Here is a 24,156-nt window from a genome sequence, read left to right as displayed (position 1 = left end):
ATCGGACATTGTCAGCAGTGAAAAGGTGTGAGAAAGGTTACAAATATGTATGTAATGAATAATAAAAAAATATTACAAAATAAAAAGTAAACATTTTAATCAATTTATTTTTTATTCACAATTACAACTACGTAATACTTTTATGTTCCTTTAATAGTTTTCAAGTTTCTTATATTAGGTACTTAAATAAATTTTTATCTAAGAAATTGTAACTATTTTATTAATATTTAAGAAAAAAATCATACGTCTCGTTTTCGGTTCATTTTATATTTTTTCCCACTGGCAACATTAAAAATAGAACTATCCGAGAGAATTATAATGGACACAATGCAACACTATTAGCAAATAATAAAAAAAGTCATTTATTACACATAGTTTCAGACACCTTGCGTATGGTCATTGTCCTTTTCAATGTCAAAGATTAGACGCCGACACGTGGAACCGACGGTATCTTGGCTGAACATCAAATAGAATCACGTGTTAATAAACACATAAATACGTTATACGATATAATTAAACGTTACAAACTTGTGTATATTAGATATAGTTAATGACTAATGTTGTTTCAACTTGTGTGAGTCGACATGGCCCAGTGGTTATGTTAGGCTTAATTTGTGGTTGTAATTCATGTCGCTTGGCTGAAAAGAAAAACATCGTGAATGCATGCATAAAAATCTGATACATGTCACCAACCCTCAATGTTGCAGCATGGTGGAAGCTCCGAATCTTCTCCTCGTAAGGACCAGTAATAGGACATTTACAGGCTGTTATTTTACTACTTTAAAAAAAAGAATAAATATAGTTTTTGTTTTTAATAAATCAAGGCGTTTATATATAACGCCTTGATTCATATAAAGTTTATATATATATAATGCGTATGTATATGTAAATAGAGAATGCGTCAAAGTTATAAAACCTCTCGTTTTTCGACATTGGAGCTTTATAAGAATCACCTGATTATGCTATTCTGTAGAACAAACTCACTCGAACACGAATGTAAATCAGAAATTGATATGTGATGTTATTGATATCTATATATATTATAATTGTCGATTTCACGAGTGAGTAATGAAGTGAGTTCTAATAGAATAGGACTATTAGATAACTAGAGAAAAAAAACATACAAATTAAGTAGTAATTTTTAAACTGGGGTCAATCTAATAGTATCAAAAACTTTTATAAATACATTTATATTATCATACAAAAAAAAGACCTAATATCTTAATACTTACTTTTTATTTTGTTTCCCTGTTAACAGTTTTATTTTCTGTAATTAACTGTTATATCATTAGGTAAAAGAATAATTTAACCTTTAATTTCTTATTTTTCTATGGTTTCTTATAAACATTGTTTTTCTTTTGTTGTTTGAAGAATTTTTTATGAGTTCTCAAGCCTTATGTTATGGTATATTTTTATAGCGGTATGGTTTCTTGCAGGCCCATCTGAGGCGGTACCACTCCTTCACCTTTATTTTAAAGGAAACCAATATATATATAGAAACAACATACAGGTGCCGTGGATTCATACTTATATTTTCAAGGTTTATAAATTATTATCATGTACTTATTCCTTTATCGTCGGGTCATTACTTAACTGCATATCGCTAAGGATAAAGTCCAAAGTAATGTGAACTTTTTGGTCGGTTAAAGTTCTGTATTCTGCGTTCGTCGCTGCTCGTTGCTGCTATTCGTATCTAAGTTTTTTCATATGACCTTCCTCATAAATTAAATATTATAAAATTTGCCTACTTTTAGAGCTGAGGTCAGAGTCTTTTTATATTTAACTGCTAAGCATCAAATTTAAAAAATAATAATAATTCAATAATGCACTTTGTATGCGGTGCTAAATATCTGTTTCTACATGCGTTTGTTTTATAAGAAACCAGAACATCAGTCTTAGACTCAGACATAATGATGAAGAACATTTTTTTTAATTATATAAAGCATTGCTGTGGTTAATGATCATTTCCATATGGTCCACATTGTCCTTTAACATATCACCATATAAAGAATTTTTTTCTAGCCACCTCTAACTATAACTAAGTCATAAATAGTTTCGTATACGGGCAATAATTAGTTAAATAATACTTTCATTATTTCAATAAAATTTATTTATTGTTAAAAAATAATTTCTTTAAATCATAAGTCTATTTTAAAATTAATTCAATTAATTTTGAATTGTAATCGCTGCAAAGTAGTCGATAATTTTACCATTATCGATATTATTTACAATCGATACTCATTCAGGTTACCTTGGTATCGATGCTTAAAACCCTAGTCACTGTGTTTTTCTGCGTTTTTTATTTGAATTTGTACTTTATTCAATGCTAATAAGTTTCATTACAGTTAAGCATGATAAGTCAGTCTCGTAGACGTGACTATATTATATACGTTGACCTTAGATTTCTAAGCCAAAGCTATATTATAAACATAAATGATCTTGGCTGTTGGCCTAGGTTATGTTTAAATGCAATTTATGCGTCTAACAGTAAATACAGATTAAGCGGTTATAATGATTTTAATTACCGGTATTGCACTACTAACCTTGTTGCGTCGTATATTTAATTATAAAATTATCTGATTTACTATAACTACCAAATAATACTACTGATAAAAAAAAAATATTCTTAATTTAAATTATACTTTTAAACCAAACCGCGGTTATACACATTGAATTGAATTATTATTTAACATATTTTATAAATATTTCTAGTATTACATATTTACTTTTAAATAAAATACGCGTAAAAATATAATCTATAAATATAACATATATATATAGTGTGGGTATGTAATTATTATATAAAAAAACATCATATGCTTGTAATAATGTTATTATATGAGTGACAGTATTTCACTAATAAGTATCATAAGCGGCGAAAGTGACGTAATACAAAAAAAATACTGTTGCAAAGTCACAAGCCTATCTTATTCTAAACGGTAACTTGGAATATAACCTATATTCATGCAATTTTATTAACAAATTATGTGAGGGTGCCTTGGGGCACTTACTTGACTGACTTCCTCACTTTACCTTTTATATTACTTTCGTTATATTGTAATCGTGATTGATGATTACGTATTGAAATCGTAATCGTTAACCATTGATCTGATTACATTTTGCCCGTCTGCTGACATACATAAAAATATGTATATACTTATCGTCGTTTACATTAGTCTCGTATTAAAAATCGTATTAGTAAGTGTTAAGCTTCTTAAAAATACTACAACCGCGTATAAATGGAGCAATCGATTATTTAGCGCTTTCAAATCACGCAAACGAGATCTTTAAAATGTGACACTTCTGACCGGATTTAACCTTCGGGGCGGATTTCATATAGACCAAGGAGACCCAGGCCCTATAACGAAACTTAGTGAATTTTGTTTTAATAGTGATTTTCACTGTGAATCCAAACTTCAACGATCTATAACGATAAAAATTGAAAAATGTGTCAATAGGATTTTGCACAGAAAGAAATCCCGCATGGAGATCTATTTTTAAAAATTTCAAGTTAGTATAAATTGGGTATCTAATATCCCCCTCTTTCAAACACGGCCATATCCGCAGGCGGAAACTAATGCTCAATAAAATATGCTTACATTAAAAGTTTAAATATGCTTAATTAAATTAAAAATTAAAAATAGCTACCGTAGAAATAATAAATGCGTGGAATAGTGACAAAAATGCATGCTGGCAGCATTTTCCCGTTGATTCACAATTCCGATCCACTTAGCAAAAATTAAAAACTTTTTTTTATATCTTATCTTTTTTTATATATATTATATTATATGTAATTATCGATTTTTGAAATTCGACAAATTTTTGATGTTCACGTTTTGAAAATATATATAATTTATATATTGTAAGTAACAATTGATACTGTTTAGTTTCTTAAATGATTTGAAATAAATAGACTACTTTTATTTCATTATATAGGTACTTACATAATCGATTTCAAATATATATAATCTCATGTGTGACTTCTTTGAATTTAGCCGTAAGTATGGCGTCGGGGGTTATATGGCCGTTATCATATTGATTACGTCATAGGACGGCATTTGAGCGTTCGATATGCGTCGCTTCGTGTACAGCAACGTGACTTCGCGGCACGTGTCTCTCCACGTCGCGCCGCGCCCTCCATCGAATCGATGTATGCGATTAAATCACCTATTTGTTGGCCTTTCATTTTCTTTTTAATATGTGCGATGAAAGTAAATTTCATGACGGTGATAACATTTTCTTCACTGATTTTTATTATTGCTTTTAATGCATATAGTCTGGCCTAACAATATTATAATTACTTATTTATTTGTCAACATCCGCAAGTGGTACAACAAATATACACAATAAATAAATAATAACGAAAATTGTATTAGTAATTGTAGGCAATTACTACTACGCATTTATTCCTACTATTTTACAGGTTTTCTAAAATTATTTGAAATATGTATAGTCAACATCTTAAAAATAATAATAATAAAATATGAATGATATAAATAATATTATAAAATTAACAATAATATTGAGATAATAAGATCAATCAAAAAATTAAACAATTTTTAATAATACAATATATTTTATTATTATTTGTTTTTTTTAGTAAATTTGTAATGAGTTAAAAAAAATATATTTTGCATTTCTCACCACGCTTAGCGTCTTGCTCTTGGCGTTATCGCATCCGCCTGACCTCAAAAAACCACTCACGTGATGCTTGCTGTGTTTACTGTTCATAATTTTACATCAACGCATTTATTTATATTTATTGCTTAGGTTACGGTTGGAGATGAAGGATACGATCAACGCTTACTTAAGTCGAGTCCATCTTTTTCTAGAAATATTTTACGATACAAGGCGATATTGTGTAATTTTTTATTCGATAATATATATATATACTTGTATAAAATATTTTAATTATTTACCACGAACTAAAATGGATGAATGTTATCTTTTTTTTTTTTTTTTTATAGAATAGGAAGGTGGACGAGCATATGGGCCACCTGATGGTAAGTGGTCACCAAACGCCCTTAGACATTGGCATTGTAAGAAATGTCAACCATCGCTTATAGCCAATGCGCCACCAACCTTGGGAACTAAGATTTTATGTCCCTTGTGCCTGTAATTACACTGGCTCACTCACCCTTCAAACCGGAACACAACAATATCAAGTATTGCTGTTTTGCGGTAGAATATCTGATGAGTGGGTGGTACCTACCCAGACGAGCTTGCACAAAGCCCTACCACCAGTAAATCTGTTTTTGTTGTTTTATTATTTAATGTTAAACAGTTAGATAGATAAAAAATAATATGACTAACCATTGCAGTTTTTTGCATAAATTACAATTATTTTCATTATAATAAAAGTTAAATTTCACCTATCCTGACCTGACGACTTATTGAACCTATTATACGTATAAAAGTAGGTTTAATTAAAAAACTTTCGTGTGTTCTTTTTTCAAATTTTTAAATCTTTGGCAGCGCGATATGAATATGGTTTGATACGTTCTTGTTAATTTCAAATTAAATAACGTGTTGCGATCTGTAGTCAATTGCTTGTTCACGTTGATAGAAGTATTTTTTATCTGTGCCATTTTTATATCAAATTGTTTTTGTTCAATATAAACAATATAATGTTTTGTATAAAAGTTTTAACTAAATAATTATACAAATTAAAAATATTGTGTGAAAGTCAAATTCAAATTAATATAGCAAAAAATGACAATAAAAATTTACTTATTTAAATAAAAGACAAGATTTACTGCTGGTAGAGCTTTATGCAAGCTCGTCTGGGTAGGTAACACCCACTCATCATATATTCTACCGCAAAACAGCAGTACTTGGTATTGTTGTGTTCCGGATTGAAGGTTGAGTGAGCCAGTGTAATTACAGGCACAAGGGATATAACATCTTAGTTCCCAAGATTGGTGGCGCATTGGCGATTTAAGCGATGGTTAACATTTCATACAATGCCATTGTCTATGGGCTTTGGTGACCACTTACGATCAAGTGGCCCATTTGCTCGTCCGCCCACCAATATTATTTTATTTTTATAATTTATTGTTACTAGGATCACACGATATAAAAAGAGCGCTTCATGAAAAAGGATTGAGCGATATTTGTAGCTACGTAATGGTTTACCAGTTCAGTTTCATTATTGTGACGCAAATTGAATATCGACCTAACGATCGGTACCTACACGTACCTATCTAGGGTGAATTTTAATTTTGAACTGTAAATAAAAATAAATTTCGGTCGTAATATATAACCTGAAATAAATGCAATGAATTATGTATCAAGTATAATTTCGTCGGCTTGCTTCAAATTGTCATAAAAACTGCAAAAACCGTACGTATGTCAATTGTTAATAGTGTACATAATTTACATCACAAACGTAGTAAACAAGTAATTATTATTTTTGATAGTAGGTACTGGAGAAGACAATACTTCGCAGAATTATGTCTAGACTCTTGGAGCGCAAAGCGATACCAGATCACCAATTTGGGTATAGAGAACACCATGGCACAGTGGAACAAGCCTATAGAATATGTGACGTCATAAGAAAGTCCTTTGAATAAAGAGAATATTAATAACAGAACAAGATCATAAGCACAACTGCAAAAGTACCACGGTACATAACCAACAATGAAGTTCACGAGCACCTTGAAATGAGAACAATCAAAGAGGAAATTCGGTTGGCAGCTAAATACAAAGACCGGTTAATCCATCACCCTAACGAACTCGCTCGCCAACTCACCATGGACCAGTATTTGAAACGACTAAAACGTCATCATATCCTAGAGCTAGAAGACCGGCAGTAGCTCCAGGCAGCAGATGAGTAGACGCTTCCAATGGAAAGCCACTCCGCATGACAGCATTACAGAATAAATTTGCTCAAAAATTTGGGGCTGATTGCAAATAGACACAGAGAAAAAAATAGTTTTCATAATAACTATAAATATCCGGTTTCCGTTATATATATTAACTATAGAAGAATAATTATTAGAACAGTACAAAGTATATTGCGGCGTTTTTACGTGAATTAATCACTTCTACTTGTATTCAATTTCTTGCAGTAATGATATCAGCCGGCAGCTTTTGTTAAAAAGTAAGTTGCATTAAAAAGTAGCCGTTGAAAAATGTCTAAATGAGGTCTGTATTATTACAAATACTGACTGCCTCGTTGGTCTAGTGGCTTAATGAAAGGCTGCAGACCCGGAGGTTCTGTGTTCAATTCTCAGGTCGGGCCAATAAAAAGTTATTGGGTTTTTCTGTCAGAAAATTTTCAATAGCAGCCCGGTCTGAAAGTTGGAAGTGTGTTCACTCTCGTGCCTCAGAAAGTACGTAAAGCCGTTGGTCCTGCGTCTGAACTCTTTCTGGTCGTGTCGGATTGCCGTCCCATCGGATTATGAGAGTTAGAGAATAGAGAGTGCACCTGTGTTTGCGCACACACTTGTGCACTATAATATCTCCTGCGTAGTTGGTTGGCTGCCGTGGCCGAAATCGGTCTGGAGGACATCATTGTTACAAATCCAACATATTTAAGAAGTTTTATGCGAAATGTATAATTATTAATGAGTTTTATAAGTTTATTACTTATAAGTACATAAGTTTAGGCAATTAAATTAAATTATTAATACATATTAAATTGTTAAAATAAAATTTTTTTGGACGTTTAGTGAGGGAAATTTCAAGGTTGAATTCGAGTCAATTCTTCTATGACGCAAAAAGGTTTCGCTCCTGTCACGTGCATTGATTTACACGTGCCTTCATTTATGCTTATACAAAGTTGAACATTTTGTTTCTTTGTTTGTTTAAACGTGCAAATCTACAGGGTTTGCGTAAATAGCCCATTTATTGAGAAGTATAGATTATATACAATCACGTAATCTTCCTTCCCCGTAGTTTCAAAACCTACCAGCAGATGAAACCGCCCCGAGCAGCTATTTTATACTGATCTGTACTTGTATTATATATATAAATTTTATAAATACTAAAGCAAATCTGTCTGTCGGTCTGTGTTTGGTATAAAGAAACCTAAACCCTAACTAAGGACATAGGCTAGCACAGGTGAAGTCGCGGGCGAAAACTAGTTTCCTATAAATGGCAAGTTTTTATTATGATAGCAGTAATGTGTAATCCATCTGATATGAAATCCACATAAACATATTATTGTTCAATTCAGCTGACTCAATGCTAAATGTGTTTGTTAATTAAAAATACATTTTAGAAGCATAAATGGTCTAAATACGTCATTCATTACGCACATAAGAAAAAGTCTTCAGACATAATGAGACAAGAGTCTCATTTACAAAGATACATTTAGAAATGTATATGCAACGCTTTCTAAAGAATATTCTTTGAAAGATTTTTATTTAAATTTCTGGAGTGGAAGATGACTAAAAAGTTTATTAGATTTTTGCATTTTTCCTTTATTTATTTACTCAAAATATTTACATATAATACTTAAGTTAAAAAAAAGTCGAGATGGCCTAATGGTTAGAACGCGTGAATCTTAACCGATGATCGTGGGTTCAAACCCGGACAAGCACCACTGAATTTTCATGTGCTTAATTTGTGTTTATAATTCATCTCGTGCTTAACGGTGAAGGAAAACATCGCGAGGAAACCTGCATGTGTCTAATTTCATTGAAATTATGCCACATGTGTATTCTACCAAACCGCATTGGAGCAGCGTGGTGGAATAAGCTCCAAACCTTCTCCTCAAAATGGAGAGGAGGCCTTAGCCCAGCAGTGGGACATTAACAGACTGTTACTGTTACTTAAGTAAAAATTAGCGATTCTATTATAATTCCTTTTACTACTTTAAAAAAAAAAACATTCTGGCAGCTATGAAAGTTTGTGTTTGCGAAAGACATCTCCTCTCGCGGGTCACGGGTACTTCGATGTCCGTAACTTAAATCAGTCGTTATCGCTACGTTGAGACGAAAGGACGACAGAAAGAATAATTACTGATCTTTATCTGATCGCGCATAATCTAATTAAGAGAAACATTCTTCGAAATTTGTAAAGTATGGGCAACAAGAAGAAAAAGATTGAAATACGATACTGTTGACTAATCGTTGTAAATAGAACGAACGGTAAACATAGATCGGGTATGATAAAAGCGAGAGGGTGGAATATGAAATTTTGGTGGCCGTAGGCGCGCTCTTAGAGTACAGGTAAATTTTTGGATTGGTTTTTTATGTGTTGTCGTCAAAATTTATTTATTTTTAATTATAAATGCTACATTTATATTGTATGTTAATTAATTATTATAATTGTATAAAAATAATTCTAAACACTTATGAAACAAACATGAAATCGAATAATTTCCGATCCTTATGTCACCATTACGAACAGGATTTTTTATTAACATTTAAAAAGACTACATAAAAAGATTGTAATAAAAACATAATGATCAATGGCTTTCCACTGGAGAAAAACACCTTGAAACATATTAGCTCAATTAGAAATTCATTAATTTCTACGAAACTTCCATGTATATTTTTGAACGAAGTTCCTTCTCGCACGTTACATTCCAGACACTTCGCGAATTACATCTAGTCTCAAAATATGTATGACTTCGATCGTCACACTTTTGCTAAAGCATGTTTGTATTAACTTATCATAAAGGTCTGATGAAATGAATCCTGTTGCTATAATTTTTTTATATTTTTGGTGTATATAACACGATGTGGACAGTTGACTGCCAAGCTTATATCACGAAGACGGTGTTGCTAAAAGTTTAAAACGAAGGTAGAAAAAGTTATAAACAATTATTACACTTTAAAAAATCCAATTAAAGTCCGTAGAGTTATAGACACAATGTTTTGAGTTCAAATACAAGTCTATGTTAGTTCTACAGATCTTACGTATGACATATAAATTATTCAATCAAGAAACTTGTTTTCGTTGGATCAGTCGATGTCACGTTTCGGGCGGCACACGTGACGTATGACGTTATATTCCTGCGGATGTACTACATAGACGAATACTCACACATTCAAACTTTATACATACCTACGTATAACTTAACACCTCGAAGATATTTTGTCTTGTCAGACAGGCGCTTAATTTGATATTAATACAAATTCTTGTTTACATTGTGCAATTTCGTTCTTAAAGATTCACGTGCGTCTGTCACGTGAACGGAAAATGAGCATTACAAAGGTTTAAATTTATATAATATATAAACAAATGCTTCAAATTTTTAATACATTAGTAGGTTTATTTATCAAACTGTCAAGGTATGGGTTTTTTTTAATTTGAACAGTTACAAAAGCATATATTAAGAGATAGTGTTGGTGATAAAGCGTCGAGGACTCGACCAGCCTATTGTACTGTACTTAGTTAGATTTACTGACTTACTGCGTATAAATGGATATTATTACTTTGTATCAGTCTTTGTTTTTTTTAGTTGAAGAAAAATGATCATTTTAATCCTTATTTACCCGTACGTATTCGGGACGGACAGCTTATTTAAAGTATGAAGTATCATCTATACTTAACGAAGGTCACACAACCAGGTGGTCTGTATACCGTACTGCGTGCAATATATAAACAGCGTTTAATATACGCGTTCGCAGCGTAATTATGTGAACCGGTAATTCCCCGATAACGTTTATGAGATTAGTTTTAACTTAAACAATATTATATTACAAAAATCATTATTAGAAAGGCTTCCATCTAACTTAGCTTTAAAAATCGCTTGCGATAACATTTTCAGAAAAATATTCCTTAATATTTTGTTTGTTTTTACTTTTTTTTATAAATTTTTATGGTCTCTTTTGTTATCGGTTATTTAGTTTCTAATTACGCGATTCAATATATAATTATATTCATATTTTTCCATGCGTAGTGTATTCGTATAAAGTATTTTTTTTATAGAATAGGAAGGCGGACGAGCACGTGGGCCACCTGATGGTAAGTGGTCACCAACGCCCATAGACATTGGCATTGTAAGAAATGTTAATCATCGCTTATATCACCAATGCGCCACCAACCTTGGGAACTGAGATGTTATGTTCCTTGTGCCTGTAATTACACTGGCTCACTCACCCTTCAAACCAGAACACAACAATACCTAGTACTGCCGTTTTGAGGTAGATTATGTGATGAGTGGGTGGTACCTACCCAGACCAGCTTGCACATAGCCCTACCACCAGTAAAATCCTGCAATAATGTGTTATCCTTCCACATAAAAGTATTAAACTAGCTACAACTTGTTTAATAAGAGGCTATTTAGTGCGTAAATATAATGAATAAATCCCAATAAAAGCCATTGAATAAATGTGATTTACAACCTGACAATCTTTAGCAATGAAACTTCTTCATACGTTCTTGAGGCGTTTTGTGTTAAACGCTTTAAAGCAAAAGGATTTCATTATAGTTATCACGTGTAGCGAATTTCACTAGTTTTAATATGTTTTCTGCCTGTATCTAAGAATTAAATTTACAAGGAATCAATCTATTATCGTTTCGCTAAGTGTTAAACAAAATATTTATTAATTTCATCCGTAAACCGTATGTAACCGTATTTAGTGTAGGTAATGATCGTGTTTCAAAAGCACTCAAGTTCAAACTTGTCAAGATCTGCGTGTAATATCCAGTTTAGCGATCGAGGAAAAACCGTTTAGAGATAGGACGTGACGTACCATATCACATTGTCCTATCAATATAGTTTGATACTACCGGTCACGATACCTTCATTGGATACGAGGTGTACGAGATTAGAGCTTTAGTGCGGAACGGGAAATATCAGATACGGTATTATAGCAATGTATAATTTTACGCTCATGATACACGTCGGTGTCACGCAACGGAGATATGCTAAGTGAATGTGATCAAATGTGAACACGGCCTAATATGCACAGTACAGTACAGTACAGTAACGTAACAGCCTGTTAATGTCCCATTGCTGGGCTAAGGCCTCCTCTCCCTTTTGAGGAGAAGGTTTGGAGCTTGCCACGCTGCCCCAATGCGGCTTGGTAGAATACACATGTGGCAGAATTTCAATGAAATAATCAGATACATGCAGGTTTCCTCACGATGTTTTCCTTCACCGTCAAGCACGAGATGAATTATAAACACAAATTAAACACATGAAAATTCAGCGGTGCTTGCCCGGGTTTGAACCCACGATCACGTTGTATCTTTACACTTGTGAGCGGACAACAATTTTTTTTATCCCTCTCTATTTCTTGAAACTTTTAATTATCTGTACTTGTAATTTTTTTATAAACACTTTTTTGACTTTTTAAACGTAAAAAAATATTTTTTGCCGCCCTAGGAGCTATCGGCTCATAGTGCCGCCGCTAGTTATGTACATGAATTGACTTTACTTATATTAAAACACCAAACATACCATAAAGAAACTTGTTTCATTATTCAAAGAAAATGTAATTAGATACTCCATCCACGTGTTCCGCATCATAATGAGTTGACATCCGAGTCTGTATGACTTTTCACTATTTTAAAAAGCTTAGTTTGTTTTTGAGCGTGGTCCGTGCTACACTTTGAGTGTAGATTTAGACGTAAGTTGAAGTATATTTTTACAGTAGATGAATATATAAAAGAATAAGTGAAGTGTTTCTTATACTTAAAGCAATGTATAGTACTAAGTACTTTTATATATATAAATACCTTATCTTGTTAATATATTATGTATAAAAACGGTACACAGAAGGCGAACTAAATCCGTTTTCTACACTAATTACACTCGAAAGGCAGTATTTGATTTCAAATTTTGGGACATTAATATAACAATCGTCGAATCAATCCGGGACAAAGAGGTCGGATTAATAATTCATTTTGATACCGATTAAAAAAAGCGTAATTGTAATTTATTTATCCACCTTCCTATTCTATAAAAAAAAATATGCGAGATATATATTTTAAGGTATATAGCAAGGATGCTTTATAAACTAAAACAGCTGACACATTCCATGAACTTAACTGAAATAGCGGAACGAAATAAAAAAAAAAAAAAACAACTTTTATTCGTTGAAACATATTTGAAATATCGTTTTGTTCATATTAAAATTTATAAAGGCTATTCATAATATATATTTATGAAGTCACGTGTTCAAATTATGGTAAACAGAACACGTGAAATGTCACCCATAGCGTCGAATAAATAATTGTTTTACTTTATTTAAAACGACAAAAAAAAGGTTAAATTTGTTTAAAAAACAGTTTTTTGTACTGGCAATATTTAATATTGACATTTTTAATTACAGTTGAGAACAGAAGATAAAGTTCTTCCTTCGATTTGTAAAAAAATATATTTTGTCTTTCGGCGAAATTGTTCTCGAAATTTTGGAAATCAAATTAAAGTGCATATAAGTAGTTACGTAAACCGGGTTGAGTAATAATTATAAAATTATAAGAACTGTTTGTAGTATTAAATGGCAAATCGCATAGAGTATGTAAATCTATCGTTTGTTTATATCTATAATGAGAATAGGTTATACTTTATGATTTCAAACCGATCCGTATGCTTTTATAACAGGTCCTAAATTATTACGATAAAAAAATGAAACGAAATTCCTGTAAATATTCGGTATTCGGCTCATCCGATAACTTTTACTACTCGCCCACATACCGGATAATAGAACAGTTCCTATCGGATATCGGTTTTTTTTCGCAAAATTTGTTTTTTTTACCGCAAATATTGTGTCGCATTAGCTGACTACCAAAACGAAGGGTTGTGATTCCCAACTTTTCGTTGTCGTACGTCGACGTTCTGTCGTCGAATATTTGCTTAGCTCTCTTATAAATACGTATTTTTCATGACCGTAACCTTGAATATTATTATTTTAATTCGCTTCCTTGCTAAAGCGAGACCAAATGAAATCTTGGCCTTTACAAATGAGCTGAATCTTCTCTACTTATTTAGCAGACGTTGGAGGCGGAACAGCTAGTTGTTTAAAATTTCAGTTTAATATTAAAATTTTACTCTTTAAAATTTGTTATGAGTTTTTGTATAGAATTTTTTTTTTATGTCGCCAACAATTTTCTCGAGGAACCTCTGAGTAAGACGACTATTGGAAGCGATACAACTTCATCTTTATGTTGAAGCCTCAAAATCTTAAGGATTCGAAAGATATGTACAGAACTGGGTTTTTCTTTCACAAAAATTAAGTTAAATTCTTATTTTATCCGTACGTAGTGAGGACGGGAACGGCAGCTATACCTATTTACACACATCATACATATATAGTATGTTTATTGGATGTAAACCAAGCTACTCTCGATTCAGAATAGATAAAAAAAAAATTGATTTTCAAAATAGAATTGAAGGACTTTCGGTCACGTGTTTTTCAAGATCACCAAATGATAATCGATATTTGTTACTGAAAAAAATATTTCAATGTTGCGGTCATATAATGAGGCCTCATAATTCTAATGTGCCCAGGGCCTTCAATAAGTTAAAGTCGGCCCTGTGTATAAATCACTTCCAAAAAAATGACTTAACTAGTCTTTCGATTGGAATACCATTATCAATGACGAGTATAAGGACATGACAATGTTTGAACTAAAATAACAATATAAAAATCTAAACTAAAAACCGATTACGATTAAATTACTTCAAATGATGGATGGTAAGGGTTCGACATACATAGTCATTAATACGATTACAGACAAATATTTAAATAGCTATAAATTCAAGATCTCTCTTGTTTGTTGGGGCATTTAGAAATTCTAGTAAATTTTCGAAAACAGACAATGATTGTTTTATTTAAATATCCGCTAGTAATAAATCTCAACGTTATATTATACACAGCTTATGTAATGTGTTTACGTTTACAGTTACAATTCAAACGACGGTTTTGGTCGTGCTGGCGAGCTCAACTTCGCGGCTCCTTCGGAGGACGAGGCTGAGTATCCTCCGGCAGTATTTCTCAAGAAGGGGAAGGTCTCGAGGGCAAGTCATACTGAATATGCCCGTTTTTATAACTTTTTTCTAAATTAAATTTTATTTTACACATTTAAAAAGTGTACATAGTAGTACACGCTGGTGTATTATTAATTAAGTATCTAAATCAATATTCCTGTCCTTAGATAAAAACAAAAACACGTACAAATGTCACTAAACAACTAAACTAACACTAAGGGTCGCTCCACGACTAAATCTAATGCATGCCGTAAATGTACTAAAAGCTATTGGTATGTTCTGGCTACTATATAAATCATTTATGCGTGTGCAACAAAGCCTTCTAAAGCTTAAACGTTATGGATTAGTATTACTAATTGATATAAGCTTATCTTATCCGCTTTTTTTTTTAATTACATAATAATAATAAGGAACACATATACATAATAAGTCTATACTAATATTATAAAAAAAAATATAAAAATTCAGTTATAAAATTACGTCGTTGCTCTTCTATTTACTCTTGAGAGAGAACTTACGAGTCCTTAAAACCATTTTGAGTGAACTGGTCCAAATCTGTGTTGAATCTTTCGTACCCAAAGGTATCCTCTCACTAAACATTAATAGTTTACATCGCTACTTTTTGCGAAGGGTGGGCTCGATTGTGTAATTACACACACGGCCCACGTGAACTTTGATCGTAAACTCTTGAATCAGAGACATGAAAGACATATTTTTGATGGTATGAACTCTTTTTATTTAATCTTTTTTTTTATATTCGCCGGGATGGCAAATGACTCTACTCCACCTGATGGTAAGTGGTAGTAGAGTCCAAACGCGACGACGGCCAGTACAGTCGGGAAGAATGTTCTGTACTAGCCGTCCCCGCCTTGCCGGCCCGCAAGATCACTTCAAGCCTCGTTTAAAGGAACCCGGGTTGTAAGAGGAGGGGAACACGTGACTTTTAACAGGAACAAATAATTAGCAAAACCTTACTAATATCAATGCGCTGTTGATAGCGTTTTTCTCATTGGAATTTAGATGAGTAAACTAATTGTTAGATATTAGATGTGTATAAAGGCCACAACTGCTTAAATAGTATTTGACATCAAAGAAAATAGTAAGAGTTTTTTTCGGATATTTCAAAAACACATAATTAATAAAATATATGTCTAAGAGTATACATTATTTTTTATGTATAATCCATAGAAGGTGTCCACAGAATAGGGTTTAATAATTAAGTTATATTACAGCAAGATCCGATGTCTCATCGCATCATCGAGAAACGTCGTCGTGACCGAATGAACAACTGTCTGGCTGACCTTTCACGCCTCATACCTCCGGAATACCTCAAAAAGGGCAGAGGCCGCGTCGAGAAGACCGAGATCATAGAAATGGCTATACGTCACCTCAAATTCCTACAGGACCGCGTCAATGGTTTGTAAGGCAGGCTTCTCATATATAGAGTTTTGAATCTGGATAGGATAAAATGTTGTAAAAAAGACTAAATATTTAAAATTCTTAAAAAACATTGATAGTATTTTTTTATAGTACAGGTAGGTGGACAAGCATATGGGCTACCTGATGGTATGTGGTCACCAACGCCTATAGACATTGGCATTGTAAGAAATGTTAACCATCGCTTACATCGCCAACTCCACCAACCTTGGGAACTAAAATGTTATGTCCTTTGTGCCTGTAATTACACTGGCTCACTCACCCTTCAAACCAAAATAATTTAATAAAATAAAGTTTATCAATAAAACATTGATCTAACTTTTTGTATCATTATCTGGTACAAAAATTTTAGATTAACGATTAATTACTTGTCACATAGTTTGGCTTGTTTTAAGAATGTTAATTCATATCGATATAAAGAGTTTGAATAGCCAAAGGAGATGTAACATCTTGCTCGTGGATGTTGCAGCGGCGGAGCGACAGGCCGGTGACGACTACCGCGCCGGCTACCAGGAGGCGGTGGCGGAGGCCGTGAGGTTCCTCGTCGAGGTGCAGGGATTCGGCCCCGGAGACGGCCTCTGCCTGCAGCTCGCGTCACATCTACAAAGGCATTGCGAGTTTGTTACTAAAGGTATGCCGATTTTATTGTATAGGCTTGACCCTCTATTATGTATCCCTGTGTTGCGGGATCGGAATTTATACCAAAATCAATTTTAATATATACCTAAGATGTTGATGTTATGTCAAATAGCCATATAACGCTTTTTATTTATATACAACGCCATTTAATTGTTACAGGCGAGCACACACGTGACAAGCCACGCTCGCACCCGGGGTCGTCGTCGGAGACTGCCAGCTCGTCCAGCAGCTCCCACGGGTTTGGAGTCAAGGTGATTCAGCGGCCAGAGCTTCCGCCTTTTCCAGCGGAGACCTACGACCATGAGCGACAAGAACCACCGTATGCTATGGAATGTGATAGAGGTTATAATGCATGTATTGGCCATACATACATTGCGCGAAACTCTTGCTTAGATTTTTAAACTGCTCAAATTTCGAAATAACTTCTTGTACTACTCTGCGTTACAAAGAGGTTTTATATACATTTTAAGCACATTAGAAGAATATATTTTTCAATTTTAATTATTTATTTCCGTTTCAAAAGTGGGCTATTCTAATAGTAATATCCAATGACGTTTAACCTTTAGATACGTTTTTTAAAAACAAACTAAGTTTGGAATCGGTTAATAATAAATATAAGAAATTTGTTTAGCATCAACGCGAGTTTGCCGACGCTACCTCTAGCGGGCGGACCGCGCTTGTCTCAGTTCCAAAAGCTCGGGCTCTATTCTCAATGAATTTACAAAAGAAAAGTAGTATATCAGATGTCTGGTTTCCATAGTACAAGTTCTGCTTAGTTTGGGATCAGATGACCGTGTGTGAATAATGTCCCGTATATTATTAATATATTTTTTTAATATTACCAATAATAAAGCGACTGGTCTCACTTCATAATATATTATGAGTGTGTGTAACGTATCTAGAACTAAACGTCAATGGTGATATGTGCGAAATGTTCCAATTGGGTTGTTGTCCGTTTTCAGTATCGGTGTTGCCGGCGGCTGAGACGGACGCGCCGGATGCGCCGCTCGACGGACGTCTCAAGAAAGAACCTGCGCTGCGCAAAGTGCGGAAACCCGAACATACCGACGATTACCTCCACTCCTATAAATTTAAGAATTCCATAGAAAGGCGATTTTCGAGATCGCAAGATACCGAGGTAATTTTCCGTTTGTTTTCAGTTCATTATTTAAAACGGATAATAAAATCATAGATTTTAAATTATCGAAATGATCATTAGCAATATATTCTATTATCATGTTTTATTACTTTTGTACGATAAAAATTACGAGCATGCTTCATTTAGTGGCCCCGAGTGTTTGATGTTAATTATATTAAGATACAGTTGATACAAAAGTATTGATGTCTCGATAGCACAACTTAAAAGTTACCCAATAATCTGGAGCTAGCAGATGAATTTGGCAGGGTTTTACTTCTGTCTTATAAAACCTTTTGGTCCTAAGCCTGGTCCCTCGACCGTGTCAGGTCTTATACTTTTTACCTTATACTTGTGCACTATTATATTTGTTATAAATTTGGCTAGTCTCTGGAAGAGGCTGTCGGTCGAAATTCGGTCAGAAGGGCAATAGTTTAATAGCGTGTGTCGCGCAGACGGCGGAGGGCGCGGGGCGCGGCGCGGCGCACGGCAAGCTGTACTCGCACAAGCGGCGCCGGCAGGCCAAGCCCGCCGCGCCCGAGTCCACCTCCGCCTCCACCTCCGCCTCCGCCTCCACTGAGGACGCGCAGGACACTTCGCCGCAGGTACGTACGACTGCTCCCTTCGCCGCCACTAGTCTACCATGCCGCCAAAAAGTCTAACAGTTCATTTTTAATAAACAATGCAGTTCGCACGCCCGATTACACGGTTAGTAAGTCGTTTATGGGACGATACGTCTATGTATACGCTTTTCGTTAAGGAACGCTTGTGTGCTAAAGGATATTACACAAACAATGACTTTTTAGATGATCTCACACCTTGGGAAGGAAACGATCGCCTCTGGGCTATTTCAAATAAAAAATATTTCTCTGTTATTTTGGAAATTGCCTATGATTGTAAAAGACGAAATATTAAAAGAAATCCGCTGAGTTTCTCTCGCCGGTTTTTCTCAAATCTGAGATGTTTATTTCCGAACCGGTGGTAGATTTATGATAAGTCAATAAGTGAGTGTAACGCTTTCTATATTAAATAAATATTTTTTACTTTGATTTTTTTTACGTACTTGTTTCCTTTTTATTATGAACAGTTTCCTTAATAAAACGGTCACACAAAGTTAAAGTAAAGGGTTTTTTTATAGAATAGGAAGGCGGACGAGCATATGGGCCACCTAATGGTAAGTGGTCACCAACGCCCATAAACATTGGCATTGTAAGAAATGTTAACCATCGCTTACATCACCAATGCGCCACCAACCTTGGGAACTAAGATGTTATGTCCCGTGTGCCTGTAATTACACTGGCTCACTTAACCTTCAAACCGGAACACAATAATACCAAGTACTGCTGTTTTGCGGTAGAATATCTGATGAGTGGGCGGTACCTACCCAGACGAGCTTGCACAAAGCTCTACCACCAGTTTTATAAACAACTTTATCAAACACTATCACATTGGCGAGACTCCAACTTCTCCGCCATTCGAGTGTTTTATTTGAATCCGTGACATTGAAATTCTCATTCTTAGATTTGATTTCGGAAACTTTTGTGTATTAACACTAGAACCATAATCGACCAGATTTATATTGTTACTTGGTCATAGGGTTTTGTGCACCCACACAAACCCATCTGGGTACCACCCAATCATCACTTATTCTGCCGCCAAATATTATATTTGATATTTGAGTGAAACAGTGTAATTATAGGCACTAGGGTTATTACTTCTTAGTTCTCAAGGTTGGTGATGAATTGAGGATGTAAGGAATGGTTAATATTTCTTACAATGCCATTGACTATGGGCGGGTGTGACCACTTATCATTAAGTGGCCCATTTGCTAGTAATTCTACCTACTATAAAAAAGTAGCAGATATTCACAAAATAGTGAAAAAAGGTGAAATAATCATCAAACATAATATATATTTTAACCTTGAATTTCAGGACACGTCGAGTGACTCCCCCCACCACCACCAGTACGACAAGCCGCCGCCTCCCACGCAATACGTGCCAGTCTTTGCATTAAATTCGCTCGGTATGTGACTTCGAAAGTATTCCATTTATATCGAAGTATGTTACTAGAGTCTATTTTGCTATGAATCAAGTTAAAAACAAAACAAACCACTCATGTGCTAAAACAAAAAACGTGGTCTGTTGATTGTGTTGTTCTGCACCTGATGTGAAATTATATAAAGTAACAGCCTGTAAACGTAAAAGGCCGTGTATGGGCTATACACGGCCCTATTCTAATGATACAGTTCGGTATTATTTCCACTGGGTCGTATCAGCTCATAGAATTAAATAAATGCTTGTTAAATATAAAATGTATATTATGATTTCATCTCTTAATGAATAGTTTCAAATATTTGTTAAAAATAAAATTCGAATTTTGCCGCACAATTTGTCTAAACACGAGTGTTTACTCATAAGTATTAATTTGTTGTTTTATTTGTTTACATTTGAAAAAATACTCATATACATATAACATTTATTGAGTACTGATGCAAACAGCTGCCGGGCAAAGGTGACGGCGATATTTTTTACATTGTTTTAATTTTAGTTTGAAATTTATTAATTTGCTAATGCTGCAGCGTAATATGTTACAATGTCTATATCTAGTATATATTTCGTTTGCCCCGCAGGCAAGTACTACGTGCCGCTGAGCGTGGAGTACGCGTGCGTGTCGCGCCAGCTGGGCGCGCTGGAGGGCGACGTGCGGCCGCTGGCGGCGCTGCACCCCGTCACCATACACGTCAACTTCCAGCCGTGCCTCAACTACCACGTCAAGCGCGAGCCCGCCGACCCCTGGCGGCCCGCCTGAGTGCCCGCCTGAGTGCCCGCCTGAGTGCCCGCCTGAGTGCCCGCCTGAGGGCCCGCGGGCTACGACGTTATTGCCAGTTCATGACTTAAGTGTCGCCGTGACATTTTTAGAACGATACATAAGTTTTAATAACTCCAACTGAAATTACATGTTGTTGTTTTACTTTAATTCCGTATCGTTGAAATTGGAACCGTATATTTATTTTTGCGGTAGCCATTTTCTCTGAAATTACATTTTTGTAGAGACTAAAAATATACGGTGTTGATTTTGTAATCGGTAGAATATATTGCTAATGAACGATTTCAATGACAGTTTTAAATATAAGGTGAAATATAGTCTAAATAAGCATTATATGTTGTTACATACGAATTTATTATAAGAACTATTAAAGGTAAAAGATAACATTAAAATATTTTTAAACGTGTAAATATTTAAATGTATCTATGTGTGTGAATGTTAAAATAATTTGTAAATATTTTACTTTAAAATAAATATGAAATCTTTTTTAATAGTAATAGTGCAGAAATGTTTAAAAGGCGACAGAATTTTGATGGCGAGTAAAAGTCAAAGTTTATTGTATTTGCCGTAGACTGTGAGAGTATATTTTAAAACTTATTGTCGTACTCTTATTATTAAAATATGCCATTTACAGGCATAGAGATTTTTAATTTGAAGAATTTATTGTGTAAACACAAAATTTTGAAAACCTACAAAAAGTTTATGAGCAAAAAACTCTCAAGTAACCAATAAAAATAAAGGATATGACAATATCGAAAAAGACCTTTGTAGCAATCCTTCGTGATTCCTCATAAGGGTTCGTTCACACAGACCGGCTCGGAGAGCATCGGCCTGCTTTTTTCTTTTCACACAGACCGGGTCGTATACGCTTGGAATTGGCCGGAGCGGAGCCGCCAACTATTTCACATCGACCGGCTGGAAGAGATCTGAAAGCGGGTGCGAGCGAGAAAGAGCACGCAAGCGGAGCCGGTCGGCTCCTTTTATTACTTCACACGAAGCGCGTTCAGGCATTTTTAATGACAAAAAAGGTGCAAATGCAAAAATAAACTTTACTACAATCACTCAAAACACTGTTTCCAACGTGATAAAAATCTGCTCTCCTCTCCGAGCCGGTCTGTGTGAACGGACCCTTAAGATTACATTTAATTTAAATCAAACATTCCCGAATACTAAAAGGTAAATAGATAAAAATATGTTGCAATCTTTATTTTATGCATATAGGTACCTGAGAATGTTCCACTGCTGGGCTAAGGCCTCCTCTCCCTTTTTGAGAAGCTTATTCCAACACGCTGCTCCAATGCGGGTTGGTGGAATACACATGTGGCAGAATTTGAGTAAAGTTAGACACGTGCAGGTTTCCTCACGATGTTTTCCTTCACCATAAAGCACGAGATGTATTATAATCACAATTAAGCACATGAAAATTCAGTGGTGCTAGTCCGGGTTTGAATCCGCTATCATTGGTTAAGATTCACTCGTTCTTACCACTGGGACATCTCGGCTATATTATGCATATTATTCAAATAAAATATTTCATTGTTCTTTGTTTATTATATATAATTCATCAATCGAAAATGAGTGCATTGAAGATAATTCAGTTTCCCGGCTGTGATACATGTTTGTACCTAGTCAAGTGCTGGTGATGCTTGACTAACTTATTTTTGGAGAGTTATTTTTAATATTAGATTTTATATCATATTTTAGGATTGATGTCAGATTTTTTATATGCAGTTATATTTTATCACAGACTGTTTTAACATAGCTATATTACATCAAATTTTGCTTTTTATTTGTCTCGTATGTAACATGTTTTATAAAAATGTGTAATAGTGATAATAGAAAGCTATTATGTAATACAAAAAACTTATCTTTTGTTAATTAAATTTCGCTCATATCAAATTGTTTTCTTTTCATGAGCATTATTATACTATTGTACATGTCTGCGAATACCTTATATTAGTGCCAAAATACTAGAATAAGTACAAATACTTTGTTTATGATAGGCCTTACTGATTAAGTAAGTAGAAAGGTATTCGTATTGTGAATACTTAGTACTTATTTTATATTGCAACTTGCAAAAATATTGTAAATAGTTTAAATGTAATTGTGACTATTTTTGAAATCCAGTGAATATAATACAGTCAAGTTAGATCAACTACAAAAATAATTCGATATAAATCTGTAAAACATTTAGTTTTATAATAAATATCAACCGATCCCATGAGTTTTAAATAATGGACTGAATACGTAAAACTAATTGTAACATTGTAAATATTCTGCGGCTTTAAAAGTCGAGGTCATTTTACAGATAAGCTCATAAATGTAAATACCTAATGCGCTTATATTATTAGTAGTATGTCATTCCGTTACAATGAAAACAAAATTGTACATATGTTAGAATAAACTAAAACTTTTATTGTTAAATTTTATAAATACGGATATTTAAGAATAAAATTTTAATTATATTATAATTAATGGAATTTTTATTTCTATTCTCCTTTTTAATTCCACACACGAGAGAAATATAATAAATCCAGTAGACCCAGAAAACCTAGGTTTAATTCCTGGGTCAGGATTAAAACTATTTTTTTTTCTTGTTATCAACAAAGTTATATTATTATTTTTTATGAATAATATACTTACGTATTCTCATTTTAACACCGGACTTATGAATTAAAATTACTTTGTACTCTTACCGTGTATCAGGGACTTATGAGTGTGCCAGTAGTCATATGTACGTTTAGTTTATTGACCATAAATTAGATAACCATGCATACTGTGGGAAAAAAATATGCCCTACCCTCAATCATAGTAATTATTGTATCAATAAAAGGTAGACATAATATTTAGTAATAATCTTCACGTTCAGGACTTCTTACTCACATAAAATTTTTTTTATTTTTTTTCTGGATATTTGTAAAGTGTTGGGATGGATATATAGGAGTCGAAACAGAAATTGAGAAATCAGTAGAAAATATTGTTAGAGAAGTTCAGCTTCATAAGGTACACGAACTCTGCGGAATCACAGCCCACGTACCACTTACGGTACACCGGACTGTTAACGTTTTAAATAACAGCTGTCTAAATTGAGAGGTATGCGGCGGCGACGCTCACTCCGGTTGACATAGATTCAGAGACCACAATATTTCCGCCGATATTTTCTCTCGTTTCGAATTGTAATCCAAATTTAAAATATAATGTTAACGAAGAAATGAAAAGAAAAAA

The 24,156-nt window shown here is 33.9% G+C and overlaps 1 protein-coding gene and 1 long non-coding RNA gene across 5 annotated transcripts in view; one reads left to right on the top strand and one right to left on the bottom strand.

Moving 5' to 3' along the window:
* The window catches only part of LOC126768517 (transcription factor cwo), a 29,566-nt gene extending 6,164 nt beyond the window's left edge, over positions 1-23,402 (top strand). Inside the window, exons 2-11 of one of the 4 annotated variants that reach the window (XM_050486679.1) lie at positions 14,809-14,923; positions 16,126-16,309; positions 16,800-16,961; positions 17,129-17,311; positions 17,932-18,107; positions 18,560-18,709; positions 20,037-20,127; positions 20,735-20,933; positions 20,970-21,727; positions 22,067-23,402. In XM_050486679.1, coding sequence (XP_050342636.1) covers positions 14,809-14,923; positions 16,126-16,309; positions 16,800-16,961; positions 17,129-17,311; positions 17,932-18,107; positions 18,560-18,709; positions 20,037-20,127; positions 20,735-20,913 — 1,240 coding nt within the window. In that variant the 3' untranslated portion in view covers positions 20,914-20,933; positions 20,970-21,727; positions 22,067-23,402. Of the gene's footprint in view, positions 1-14,808; positions 14,924-16,125; positions 16,310-16,799; positions 16,962-17,128; positions 17,312-17,931; positions 18,108-18,559; positions 18,710-20,036; positions 20,128-20,734; positions 21,728-22,066 lie in introns of all 4 variants that reach the window. The other 3 variants (XM_050486678.1, XM_050486680.1, XM_050486681.1) reach the window with 3 other exon arrangements.
* LOC126768594 (uncharacterized) lies at positions 254-4,094 on the bottom strand. Its single transcript, XR_007669247.1, has 3 exons — positions 3,945-4,094; positions 1,233-1,465; positions 254-456 (listed from the first exon to the last, which is right to left on the bottom strand). It is a non-coding gene; the product is annotated as an uncharacterized LOC126768594 (long non-coding RNA).
* Positions 23,403-24,156: the final 754 nt, after the last annotated feature.

The sequence above is a fragment of the Nymphalis io genome, chromosome 5, assembly GCF_905147045.1.
Source record: "Nymphalis io chromosome 5, ilAglIoxx1.1, whole genome shotgun sequence".
NCBI classification, from domain to species: Eukaryota; Metazoa; Arthropoda; class Insecta; order Lepidoptera; family Nymphalidae; genus Nymphalis; species Nymphalis io.
The sequence above is the reverse complement of the archived record's forward strand: the minus strand, read 5'-3'. Positions and strand labels throughout refer to the sequence as shown.